The sequence below is a fragment of the Anastrepha obliqua genome, chromosome 1 (assembly GCF_027943255.1).
Source record: "Anastrepha obliqua isolate idAnaObli1 chromosome 1, idAnaObli1_1.0, whole genome shotgun sequence".
Classification (NCBI taxonomy): Eukaryota; Metazoa; Arthropoda; class Insecta; order Diptera; family Tephritidae; genus Anastrepha; species Anastrepha obliqua.
The window spans coordinates 75,250,880-75,265,601 of record NC_072892.1 but is presented as its reverse complement, the minus strand read 5'-3'; the positions used below and the strand labels follow the sequence as shown (position 1 = coordinate 75,265,601).

Here is a 14,722-nt window from a genome sequence, read left to right as displayed (position 1 = left end):
ATATATTAATAAAAAAGTATCTGAATCGAGAATATATCATGTGAATAACGTGATGTTTATTAAAAAAACAAAACATTGAAAAATATTGGCTTGTTGCAATATTACGTTTGTTATTAGTTTCAGGTTTAGAGATACATTCCAACCTAAGTATCCAAGTGAACACAAGTTTTTCAAATTTGCCTTGCCCACTACGATTACAAATCGTAGAAATATATTTCCAGTTTCATATTTTGTGCGCCAATTGTGAACTAATAAAATTCAAATCAAATAATGTTAATTCCATTAATTTTTGAGAGGCCTACTTAATAAACCTTAAATGTCTCGAAAAAGAAATCCGCTTTATGTTCTTCGTTGTAAGATACCATAGAGCATTCATGACCAACCTTTAAAATGAAATCATATGTAGAAGTCACGAAACATATAGTTTTTGCCTAAACAGAAAAATTCAGAGCAATAGAAATATAATCTCTATATGTGACCTGGTCTACGAAAAGGTACCTTACGTGCGAAAACAAGTTTTCGAGAAAACAGCAGTTAAAGTTTAAACTTCTAAAAACCCTTGTAACTTTTTTAAATATTAATATTTTTCAATCCGGTTTGGCTTATTTTCTTCAGCATAGATCACAGTATCAATAAAATCACAGAAGCAGTGAAAAACATTTTTTTTATATATAAATAAATAAGAAAAAGTTAATGCAAATCGCAGAAATCGTTTTAAAAAATAAGTTAGTTTTTGTACCGACATCCATGCCAAAAAAAACTTATAAGACCCGGTGACAAAAATTTTTTGAAAACAGACTTCAGTATCGTATTCATTACACCTCAGACTGTCCAGGAATGGTTCAGTTTTTAATTTGCACAAATTATTGTCTTCGTTATTCTAATTTGTATCATGACAAAAAAAATTAGCCTTTTTCGTATTTGTACTTTTCTTTTTTTTTACTTTTAACAAACTTTTAAGCAAATTAAAATGGTTTTCACCATTTTAAAGAGCCTTTCACACACTATTCGAATCAACAAAAAAGTGAAAAATGATTTTTTGACACGTAAGGTACCTTTTCATAGACCAGGTCACATATACTAAGTTTTTGCCAAATTGGTCGAATAGCGATCGAATAATCATCATACGTAATATTATGTACCATTGGGCTCATAATACTTTTTACTATGTAACATTCTTTGGGCTATTTTTAAACGATAATTTCGCAACATAAGATTTATTTCTTCGCAAAACGCGAAGACTACCAGAACTGACTGGCAACTAAAACATTAATGGTGGAAACAGTCATCAACGTAAACGCAGTCCCCTGTCAGCTGTTACGATCAAACTCCCCAAACTGAGAACCCCATGTAAATGAAAAATTACTTCCTTCCGTATCGTAGATTTTATTGCAAGATTTTCGAAAATTCCCGTAGAACCCTGCCAGCTGATTACTCTCTATTTACAAAGTAAACTTAGAAAAATTATAATTTTTATTAAAATAACTTAAAAACAATGTTGAATAATGTTAATTATAGATAAATGAACTATTTGCATTTGTTGGTTTTTGGCTTTGGTTTATTAAACAATGAAAAATTGTGGCTGATAACGTGGATGTGTGAAAAAGTGCGTAAGCAAAAATATCAATGACAAAATTGTGTAGATACATACAACCAAATACATACGCACACAAACCGATGTATTGTGTAAATATGTAACTAAAAGAACGCAGTTGTTCTCTACGGGATGAGTTTTGCTCAGTTTTGTGCTCGTTAGGGGCTGCGGTAAGGGACTACGTACGTCGGTCACTGTTTTCAGCATTCGCCTTGACATCAGATCACAAAATAGAACAAGGCGAGACAGAAGTCGCCAGAAGATACGAGTTGCCAAATCTAGAAATTACGATAGTTGTTAAGCACTCGTATATAAGCAGAGGTGCATGCGCATAGGGTATTCAGTCGTAAGTTAAACGTGCGAACGTGTAAACTTAAAGTGAAGCAGTTAGGTGCTGAAATTAAATGAAACAACTTGCGTTGCCATTGGGTGTGAGTGTAATTTAGTAATCCAGTGATCGTACTTAGAGGAGATATTGTGAACTGTTTTAGTTGAATAAATATGTAAAGTATTGTAAAACGATTGCACAAAGTAGATGTGAAAATGGCAACAAGAAGCGATCAAATATGATACAACATATAAAAATTAAACACTCGAAGGTGGGAGGAAAACTCCAAAAGTAAAAGAAATAATTGTGAATGTTATTTTATTAAATTGTAATTAAATTAAATTATTTATTTTGCATAGAGCAGAGTTACGCTTCAGGCGGTTTTAAGATCCAAAAAATTACATAGTCGAAATGATTGTGGCAGAAAATTTTCCATTTTCGCATGTTGAAGGTAGTTGGAATTTTTCTGATAATTTTTCTATATTTGCCTATTTATGGTACATATCTATATCTAATGTTTTCTGCATGGAAACGTACAATAATATTAATCCCATTAATGTTTTTTTTTGGATCCACTTTTACAACCATACCTATATACATGCATATATAGTGAAAAAATGATTTCACAATTGGAATTTGAATTTATAAATTAAAGTCTATTTAAATATTATTATTTTTTTGATATAAATAACATTTTCGATAAACAATTATAACGTACCTTCTAAATATTCTAAAAGTGCTGTCAAATTTACATATGTTTGGAAGCACATAATGAGTATTAGTACGATCGCGTTCGTGTAGGCAAACATTTGTTGCTTCAACACGTCTTTTAGCTCGTGTTCGAAGGTTGTTAGCCCTTTGTGTTCTCGTTCTTCTCAATGTTGTTGTTGGCTATAAACACTAAAAGAGAATTCGCAATGTTGTACCGACAAAAGTTTGCACCTATGAACGTGGCCTAATGCAACTTGCCAAATATCAGAAAAAAGCCAAAGTTGGGAGCATTGAAAATAGTGAGTTATACCAGAGTTTTGAGATATAAGGCTTTTAACGCCAAACATTAGCAAGTGGCGAATAGATGGAGCAACTGGTATAAATGAACAAATCTTGGCAACGCTGATAAACGACTGGAAATTAAGGCCCGTGATCTCCACAACATTTAGTTCCAACAAGACGGTGCCACTTTCCATACCGCCCGTGAAACAATGAATTTGCTACGTCGTCGTTTCGGTAGATAGTCCATCAAGATCGTGTGATATCACACTTTTGGTCTTTTATTTGTTGGCCTTTTAAAGTCTGAATGCTTTGGGGATAAATCAGCTTCGATTTAGGCATTGGAAGACACCATTACTAAAGTTATTCACGAGATACCGACCGAAGTCCTCCAGCAAGTCATTCAAAATTGGTACTTACGGATGTCCGAATTGCGGCGCTGTTGCGACCAATATTTGAAAGAGATTATATTTAAAAAATAAATGTCATGAATGGTTCTACACAAAAATAAAAAATATTGACCAATCAATTTGAATTTTCGTTGCTTTATTTCAATTGAAAATCCGAGTAAAGTAAAGTAAATATTTCGAAGTGTCGGGCACACTACAGATACAAAATTATTATTGAAAGTAAATATTTATGCTGTTTTACGTGGGTTGGAAACATACCTATCTTCCTTCTAATACAATTTTATTGTTTTCATTATTTCCTAAGGGCAGCTGATCTAAAAAAATATCTTACCTTTTGAGATACCCGCTTAAAATCAGGTCCTGATTTCATTGTATTTGTATCTCAGTTAGTTAAATTTAGGTTGGGCTGGCTGTTAATCGTCGGATCTCAATGAGGTGGTGCGCAATACATATATACATATATATAATTGGTGCGTACACCTTTTTTGGGTGTTTGGCCGTTTTCCTCCTCCTAATTGTGATGTGCGTCTTGATGTTGTTCCACAAAGGGAGGGACCTGAAGTTTCACGCCGACTCCGAATGGCAGATATTTTTATAAGGAGCTTTTTCATGGCAGAAATACATGCGCAGGTTTGCCATTGCCAGCCGAGGGGCGACCGCTATTAGAAAAATGTTTTTCTTAATTTTGGTATTTCACTGAGATTCGAACCAACGTTCTCACTGAGAATTCCAAATGGTAGTCACGCACCAACCCATTTGGCTACCGCAATACATATACTAAGTTTTATGAAGTTGTTACCGAGATATACGCATTTACCCAAATTTGGTGTGGCTCCGCTCATTTCCTTGCAAGGTATTTATTTTTTGGGTACATTATTTGCAAAAAAAAATTGAATAATTTTAATTAATGTATATCAGAGATATGACCCTTTTTTCCTTTTTAGAAACTAGCATTATATGGATGGACTATTTTGCCCCATTTGCAACCTACCTTGAACAAAAAGTAATATGTGTGCCAAGTTTCATTGAAATATATTACGTGTTGCTCAAGTTATGGTACGCGCGGGCGGACAGACAGACATGACTAAATCAACTCATTCATCAACATTCTGTGCATTTTGGCATATATAAGTAAGTACTTAAATGCCCATATTTATATCGATTCCTTTATAACGTTAAATAAGCTGATAAGCTAATAAGCTGGTGCTTTCGCAGGAGCTTGAAACTTGAAGCACTGCCAAAATTTGTGGAAACAAATGGCACAATGTATTATGATAATTTTTGGATTAGTCTAAAGGCAATCAATGCGTTCCAATGGAATTTTGTCGATTGTTTCGTACATTAAAAAATTTTAAACAAACCTGAGATAATATGGTATCCTCCTTCTCATCCAAATTTTCGGAACAGAACTGCTTATTTCGATTATAGCGATTTTTATTTCCTGATAAGTCTGCATTACACACATCATTTGCACATTGCCATTCCATGCTTGCTGCTAGCAGATCCAAATCAAATGCTGTAAAACACTTACACCAGAAGGAAAACGGTAAGAGTATGAAAAAAATTATGTTTATAAAAAAGCGACGCCAGCATGAAGATTCATCATATTCCTTTCCAGGATGTACATAGTCGAATCCGCAACGATCAATAGTGGACGAACAAAAACGTCCAAACAACGCTTTTAGCAATCCTGAAAAAATAACATGTTATATATGTAAACATAATTAGAAATTAAGGAACCAGCCAAAATGTTCTATATACATACAGTGAATGCAGAGAATATTTATTGCCGTAAGAAATTTCATGGACTATAAAAAGAGAAACATGACAAAAATGAAGTCGATTGGCGTGGCTTAGTCGCCACATCCCATGATGTAGAGAATACAGAATTCGGCGCCCTTCTAAAATCTTTAGTTTTTTTTTTGACATATTTGACAACTGAGGGACGTTAAGAGGACAAATACACTTTTTTATTACTTATGTAGTTGTGAATATTTTATGAATGCCTTAATGAATATTGTAATTTTAAGATTAGTATGATAGTTTTTAAATTGAAGAAAGTAATCCATTGCAATAATACAATATTAATAAAAAAATAATACATTGTGAAATCACAAGTGTCAACAAAACCTCCAAATGCAGTTCTTATACTTCTCCTGCCGATGACGCCATGGGTAGAGTGCAAGCGTAATTTACATGAAGCACCTTACGAAAACAATCATACAAATCTTGTTAAGTACAACATAACTGCATTTTGCAATATTTCATTCAATAAAGTTTTAATCAAAACATTTAGCATTTGCCGAAAACCGATTACCGAAATGAGGTTCCACCATTTTATAATTGTGCTTGTGTGTGTATAAATACAATTGTTGGTGTTTGTAAGTTTCCACTTACTTTCGCTTACTCTTCTCTACTGACGCAACGGCTAACTTCTGCTGCACGTCACAAAACTACTCAGTAAGACACTAAATATGGCGGTCATCTTTGGTTCGACGGTAAGAACTCTTTTGCAAGCGTGGTATTGCCTATTTCTGAATATTAAGTTAATTTTTAGTTTTCGTTAAAGCTAAAGCGAAACTCCGCTAGCCACCATAGCGAGTATTCATGGTCTCCTACGCTGACGATTGGCGTCGGGCAACGTCATTGATGGCCTGTGCGCCAAAGTACGATTACACTACCTGTCTTTCTGGCTTTTTCACTGCGAGGAATCTATAACAACAACCAAACAACCCCAAAATTTTGGGAGCTACCTTGTACAGTTTGCTCTCCTTCTCTGCACAAACAACCGCAATTGCTACTAAAGTCCAAAACCGCAAGAAGGTTCTCAAATCGCTAGCTGGGAGCAAAGACAAAGGAATGTTACTTGCGACTTTTAAAGCAATTGACCGGCCAGTTCTAAGTTACGCTGCGCCTGTCTGGGCGCCTAGAACTAGTGATATGCAGCGCATAAAGCTTCAGGCATGCTAAAACACTGCTATTCAGAGAGCGATGGGAAGCCTCCGGATGCCCCCTCTACAACACCTACATAATGAGGCACAGGTGCTCCCTGAAGGAGCTTCACACACTGCTTAGCAAACAGTTTCTACTAGGGTGCTACCGCAGGCAGATCTTCTATCAGCTGCAAAATATTTTAGTCCGTAGAAAACGGTCTTTAATTCAAGTAGGTTAATGTGGTTTTGTAATTCACCTTATCGCTGCACCAAACAAGTGAGGATTTTTCTCCGCATGAAATTCCCATCCAGAAAGGGAAGCATCGGTGAAAATTTCTAAAATAAATTTCCTCTCTCTCTCTCTGATGGGGTTATTTACTAATCCATCACTCAAGGTCTTCGTGCAGGTGAGAATCAATATGAACCTTCTGTTCGTAATCTTCATTGTTGTTCTTTAGAGCTAAAAATTTGTGTCTTTCTAGTTGTTTTGTATAAAGTATCCCATAGTTAACAAGGTAACTTATAAATTGAGTCAAGTCCTTGGCTGCTATTTTGATTTTTTTACGTTTCTATAATGGGAGACTCTTGCAAACGCTATGTGTATTTATTAAAAATCCTAAAAACTTGCAGATCAGAATGGGTTCTAATTGAGATTTGTCTTGAAACCTAATTCTTGTTTCGGCAGACTAAAGGTGAGGGGCTGATCGTCAACCTCTCTATCGTAACTGCCTGATGACTAGTTTCATTACTCTGGAAAATACCAGGTTGTTCAATGAGTTTTGCGTTTTTAGTAGAATACCTAGCCATCTCAATGGACGGTGTGAGCAATATTTTGACTGAAGTATTGGGTTTCAGAAAGCTGTGTGCACAATCGGTGCCGCATCTGCTAACAATGGAACAAAACCACATTCGAAAGCGACTTCTCAGCAACATTTTGACCGAAAGGATAAAGTGGATTTTGTGCATCGATTCATCACTATGGATGAAAATCGGATCTATCACCATGAACCTAAATCAAAACAGGAGGCTAAAGAGTAGTGTGAACCTGACTCTTCGGCTCCGAAAGAGTTCGTGTCTATAAATCGGCCAAAAAGATGTTGGCAACCATTTTTGGGGATGCGAAAGGAATTTTTTTTTTCGTGGATTACTTGCCAACTGGTAAAACAACAAATTTTAAATATTATTGTAACCTTTTCGAACAACTGAAGGAAAAAGTTCGTGAAAAAAGACCCAGTTTGCAAAGGAAAAAATTATTTTTCATCAGGACAATGTACAAGAGCATTTTGACAATGGCTAAAATCAATGAATTGAATTTCGAATTGTTGGACTTCCATCTGTTTTCAGACCTAAAAAAAGCTTACATGGAAAGCGTTTTTCATCAAATAATGAGGTCATAACAGCTGTGGAAGCGTATTTTGCAACCTTTCAAGATTCTCAATTGAGGGATGGAATTCATAAATTGGAATCTCGTTGGAAAAAGTGCATTGGAGCTTAGGGAGACTATACTGAATAATAAAGTGCATTTCAAACCAAAAAAATTCTTTTTTTTGTCGAACCGATAGAAAGTGCCCTAGGAATAAATCTCAAAAATTTTCAGAGATCCTCATGAACCGGCATCAGAAAATAAGCATCCTAAAGGTCGATTGAGGGCAGAAAAGCGTTTCTGGAAAGTATTTGTATGCTTAAAATGAAGAGCAGCAATAAATTCATAAATTTTTTTCAAACGAAACGCATTGATCCTCACTTGGGATGCATGCACTATTTAGCCCTTTGCTCAGAAGATGTTTAATTTCAGCTTCACAGCCCGCAAACATCTCAACTTTAAAGCGGGTACCTGGTTTTGAGATAATCGTGAGCAAAATTGAATTTGCCCGCCTTTTCTAGCGTTGAGGTTATCTTAACTCGTTCAATGACTGACTCACCAAATAGAAGCGTATCGACCAGATCCTCAGTTGCAACGCTTTTGAACAACATGGTTAGCGGATAATATAAATGAGCGCCTGGTTGAGGATAGTTTTTAATGCAAGTCTGTTCAAATTCTGCTTGTTTCTCCTAAAGCTGCATTTATGATCTAGTTTCATCTTCCGGTCTTTGTTTGAATGTTTTTGAAACGCTTGACTCAAAGCGCTTAACGCCTCACCATGGTGTTTTTGAAGCGCTAATGGGAAACGGTTTCTGTTCATTTCAACTCTGGGCTGGTCAGTCTCGCGACACGCTCGCCATTCTGCTCGAAATTTCTTTGATCAGTCATGTGGCGTATTCTGTTAGAATTTTCACAAACTTCTCGAGCGGAAGAGCGGGAAGTACCCGAACTACAGGATGAATCCGAACGACATCTGGAACATGCCCATAATCTCTGCGATACGACTCTCGAATTGATTGATGCGAAGCATAACCGCTGCTTGAACTGGAGTTTCGGTTAACGGACCTGCGTCTACGTCGTTTGTTTTGACGATTTTTGTGCTTCAGATCGTAATGGCTCCTTCGACCATCACCGTCCCTAATCTACCTAATTCTCATAGAAAGGAGCAGATGAGAAAATCTTTTGAGAAACGAAATAAACTTAATACACGAAGAAATTTGGATACCACTGAGGTTATGGAACAAATCGGCGTGAACAACATGATTCAGCAGATGGCCAACTTGCAAGTAGTGCTTCAGAATATCCAAGCAGAAAATACAACATTAATTGCCCGGAAAGATCAGATCCAAGTTAACCCAGCAATAATTCCACAAGCAGCAGAACAATTGGAACCAGTCAACATAACTTATACAAATCCAACCGATATCAACCTGGATGTTTTCAAAGCATGGAATTAGTAATCATAGGAATTCCAACAGATACGCAGAAGCTCTATCAATTATAAAAACTAAAATACAAGGTGCAGCAGCTGTCGCGTTGACCAACCATAACACAATATTTACTTTTGATGCAATCAGGAATAGATTGGACTATACCTATGCTGATCAATGACCTTTATATGTGTTGCAGGACGAGATGAAGAGACTCACACAAGATAAACACAATTTAAGTGAATTTCATGACAACGTGAATAGAGCCCTGACGCTAATCACGTCAAAAATATCTATGTCTGGTCATAGCCAAGAAGTGACCAAAGTAATGACTGGTGGGGCAACACAAGAAGCGATGAGAGTGTTTAAGAATGGGATAAATAACTCATATATTCATTTCACCCTATACGGAAATCCTAAGAGGGATTTAGAGCATGCAATTGCAGTAGCCCGTACCATAGTGCATGATGACGAACATCGAAAGTTACGTCTAGGCTATGCACAACAGAATATTCATCCAACCAACACTAAACACTACTGTTACAACGCAGTGTTGGGTGCTTAAAAATGCATACTTGCCCTGCACTTCACGAGCTCGGTTCAAAGTAAAGCGAACGAAGAAAGCTCGTTCTTTTACTTTGGAGCCATCGCCGTGTGCAGACGAGTGCGCTAAAGCACAAATGTAAGTAACTATATACATATATATATATAATATATGCACTTATCTATATAAATTGTAAATGTATGAATTGTAAATTTAAACGAATTGTAAACTAATTTTCTAAATAAAATTGTAGATTTTAGCTGGCGTAAGCGCAAAATATTGAAATAAACAGCCGACGTTTCAACAACTACTATGAGAAACAACATCACCAGAGACGTCCCATGTATCAGCAGAAATACAATTATAACCAGCCGCCATCACAATTACCAAAACCAGAATTCATGGACCTAACGCCTGGAAACACAACATTAAGGCAACCAAATCAGTATCAAAACAACTACTACGACGTGAATAGAAACAATAAAAATTGGAAAAGACCCCGAGGTAACAGTGGCCAGTTCACCAATCAATACCAACAACCAAAACTCATGCGGAACAACATCCTAACATCCGAAGAAGACAACTCTAGCACAATTGTAGAGACAAGTAGACAAAATCGTTTAGTAATTAAGTATTTAAACTAATAAACGGGTTGCCCAGTATAGTAATGAGTGATGGGAAAGTAAATTATAATGTTTTAGTAGATACAGGCGCAACCCATAACTATGTTAAAAAAATATTCAATATAACCAAAAAAGTAAAACCATTACAAGTGATATCAGTGCATGGTAATTCTATAATTAATACGAAACAAATTATTAAGTTTATGAATGAAGATTTAGATTTTTTTGAGGTAGATGAGATAAATAGATTTGATTTGATACTAGGATGGAACGGAATAAAGAAATTGAACGCGATTATAAATTTGAACAAGATGACATTCGAGGTGTTAAGAAAGTCGGAAATTAGTGAAAAAAAATTATGCAAATTACAAAAATCGATAGGTTAATGAAGGACAATAATGTTTTAGAACGTTACCCTTCACTACAAGGATTGAAAGTAGCACAGGATCCTATATGGACCAAACAATATACAAGTAATGTAAATGACGTAGAATTCATAAATAAGGTAATTGACAAATTATTGAAAGAGGGAAAATACAAAAAAGCTACAGCTTACACTATTCACCCATGTTAACCGTTGTTGTTGTTGTTGTTGAAGTGGTTGAGTATTTTCACTGAAATAATCCTAATTAGTGACCAGCACCGTTTTTTTTTTGTTTTGTTGTTCTAAGTCAAATACATTTAGTTAGGTCCAAGTATAGCAACAAATTCTTTATCTTGATGTCTGAGATCTCATTAATTTGCTGCAGGAAAGGCTTACCAAAGGAGCGGAGTCGTGCCCTAGCTAGCCCTGGACATTCACATAAGTAGTGGAAAAGACTTTCCTTCGCACCTTCCGCTTGACAGCTCCTGCAGATAGGATTGAAGGGTAGATTGAGTCTAGCTGCATGATCCCCTACTTTCCAGTGGCCTGTAAGGGTTGCAGTGATGCGTGAGATGTTTGGCCGGGAGCATCCTAACAGATCATTCGTCCTTTGGATTTTGTATGACGGTCATGTGTTTCTTGTTGTAATACATGTAGTTAGTTGCTTCCATCTTCTTTTGGCTAAAGCATGATAGTGTGAAGCAATGGATGCCTTTAATCTGTTAAGTGGGGTGGAGACTGCTGCCGCCTCTGCTATTTCTAGTGTCGAGCCTCTTCTTGCTAGCTCATCCGTTATCTCATTACCTCGTATGTTCCTGTGACCAGGAATCTATATCAGCATGACTAAGCATTTCCAGCTTCTCTCTACACTGTAGGGCTAGTTTGGATGAAATGGAGTTGGAGTCCAAGGCCTTTATAGCTGCTTGACTGTCTGAGACGATAGCTACTCTGCACCAACTTACTTGTAGAGTTTTAGTGATTTGCATGCTTCTCTGATCGCTAACAGTTCTGCCTGGAACACTCTGGCATAGTCAGGAAGACGAATTGACTAGGATAGGTTGAGCGGCTCCGAATGGAAGCCAGCTCCCATACTACAGTTCATCTTAGAACCGTCGGTAAAGATTTCGATATCGTATCTTCCAATCACCTTCCCTTTGCTCCATTCGGCTCTCGGTGGAAAACGTATTGTAAAGCCTTTCTTGAAGTTTAGGTCGGGGACTGTGTAGCCTGATCTGTTTTTGAGCAGCGGGGGTCCCTTTAGGAGGATCTTACTGTGACAGTACGACCTTGTTGTCCAGCTTCCTATGTGTGAGTCTCACCGCGCTGCAAGTAGCTATTGTTTTAATGTGTAGATCTAATGGTAGCAGATGAGTTAGTACATTGAGCGCTTCAGTAGGACTGGTGCTAAGCGCTCCTGTAGTTAAGATACACGCTGCTCTTTGTATCTTGTTCAGCTTAGTTTTGTTGTATTTCTTTTCTGTTGCAGGCCAGCAAACTAGTGCCGCATATGTTAGTATCGGCCTTACAATGGCTGTATAGGACCAATTGGATAGTTTTGGTTGGATACCCCATTTTTTACCCAACATTCTCTTACACGTGTAAAGTGCTATATTCGCTTTCTTTACCCTGTACTCTACGTTGGACTTCCAGCTGAGTTTGGGGTCTAGGATAACACCTAGCTATTTTCCCTGTTGGGTTAGCGTGACACTGACGCCGTTTAGTTTTGGGAAATTAAAGTTTGGTACCTTGGTTTTCTTGGTGAATAGCATAACATTCCTGAGACCATAAGCACTATGTCGTCCGCGTACCCCACTACTTTTATTCCCCTTCGGTTGAAATTGGTAAGGGGGTGTTAGCGACTAGTAACCACAGCAGAGGGGATAAAACTCCTCCCTGAGGGGTTTCCCTGTTGACAGAGCGTTTCACCGTGCTGCTGCCTACCTCACCTATGTTAACCGTACATAAGAAAGCTATAGAAGAGAGCGGAAAACCCAAAAGACGTAAACCAGACATAAATATTACGCTGTAAAACTTAGGTAACTCCAAATTTTTCACTACACTTGATTTGGAGTCCCGATTTTCATCAAATAAAGATAAAAAGTGACAGAGAGAAAACAGCGTTTTGTGTGAATGGAGGTAAATATGAGTTCAATCGAATGCCTTTCGGATTGAAGAACGCCCATCTATTTTCCAAAGATATGTGGATGATATCTTGCGCGACTTCATAGGTAAATTCGCATATGTTTACATTGAAGATGTAATTATTTACTCCCCATCCTATGAAGAGCATATGAAACACATCCGAACTATTTTTAACGCATTAAATAATGCCTCTTTAAAAGTTTCCAATGAAAAGTCAAAATTTTCCATGGAAGAGGTGGAAAGAATACTTAGGTCATATTGTAAAGCACAATAGAATTTTAACTGATCCGAATAAAATAAAAACGATAGAAAATTACCCAATACCAGAAACCCTCAAAGACCTTAGAGAATTCTTAGGACTTACTGGATACTATACAAAATTCGTAAAAAACTCTGCAGCTCTAGCTAAACTCTTAACTTTACATCTTAAAGGAGATAATTCTCATATCGGAAAAAATAAAAGTAAGATCGCAAACAATTGTTTAGACCAAACGGTCATAGAAGCCATAAATATACTGAAAAACTGCATAAAAACTGCAGGTGGAATTATACCAGCCAAATTATGAGAAGGCTTTTGAACTCACTACAAACGCTTCCAATATAGCCATTGGGGAGCTGTATTGAGTCAAAATGAAAATCCAATAACAATCGCTTACTTACGCCATATCGGATAAGAATCCAAATCATAAACTAAAGAGATGGAAACATATTATCGAAGATTATGGAGCAAAAGTCGTGTATAAACCAGGTGCACAGAATGTTGTAGCTGACGCCTTGTCACGACAAATAATTAACACATCTTCTATAGGTACTGTACACTCATCTGATAGTTCATACAACGACATAATCAAGGCAGTACGCCAACCGCTAAATGCCTGCCGTATGCAAAAGAATTGATACCAAACACACAAAAGAATGAGACAAGTTCGCGTATTATATTTCAAAGTAAAATACGTCACACAATAACCTTCACTGACCAAAATTATCTGATATCTGAATTAAAAAGGTTTTTGCAGCCGAAAGAAATCGCAGCAATACATACAACAGCTGTGGATTTATTTAGATACGGACAAATTATAAAAAACACGTTCACAGATATAAAATTCGTATTTGGTGTATAGGCATAAACTCGAAGACATAACACAACCAGGTAGAACGTTAGAAGTTTAAAAAAACACACGAGCGAGTTCACATGGGATACCAAAATAATGTAAAAGAACTATTAGAATAATACTATTGGCCGAACAGTAAACAACAATGTAAGGCATACAACAAAGAGAACCATTAAAAGAATCAGACGTACCAACACAACCAGGGGAGTACATAAATTTAGATATTTATTTTAATGAACATAAAACATATTTAGTAGCAGTAGATTAATTCTCAAAACACATAACTATCAGACAATTAGACACAAAAACAGAAATGGACAAAAGAGTAGAAGAAATTCTTATCAACAGATAACGAAAGTTGTCTGAATACACCAATGTTAAAACAAATGTGTATAAAATACAATATCAACAAAATACAGACACCAATATATAAATCAAAGGCAAACGGTCAGGTACAATGATCGCACAATTCCATATCAGAATTGGCAAGAATATTAAAAGTAAAAAATTCAACATCAGCCACCGAGGAGCTATTTGTAGCTATAAAGGAATTGAACAACACAACCCATACCGTCACAGAAAAAAACCAAAGGATATACATTTTAACCTAATAACATACAGCTAGGACAACATAAAAATATATAAAATTCGCATCGGATAACACATTACAACGTTTAAACCAAGGAACTAGACACCGAACTTTCAAACAAGGAGACCAGATATTGGTGTTAAGGACTAACATCAGAAGTAAAAGCGACAGTCGTTACAAAAAGTACGTAGTGCGGGAAGATCGTGAGGACACGATTTTGACTAAGGAGGGAAGAGTAATTCACAAAGACAGCGCAAAAAAATTGCACAGTTACAGGAGACGAAAATGAATTACCTGATA

General features: G+C 36.5%; 1 protein-coding gene across 1 annotated transcript in view; it reads right to left on the bottom strand.

The window, feature by feature from the left end:
• The window catches only part of LOC129235403 (uncharacterized), an 82,750-nt gene that overhangs the window by 13,324 nt on the left and 54,704 nt on the right, over positions 1–14,722 (bottom strand). The window contains exon 13 of the mRNA XM_054869228.1: positions 4,684–5,012. Coding sequence (XP_054725203.1) covers positions 4,684–5,012 — 329 coding nt within the window. The remainder of the gene's footprint in view (positions 1–4,683; positions 5,013–14,722) is intronic.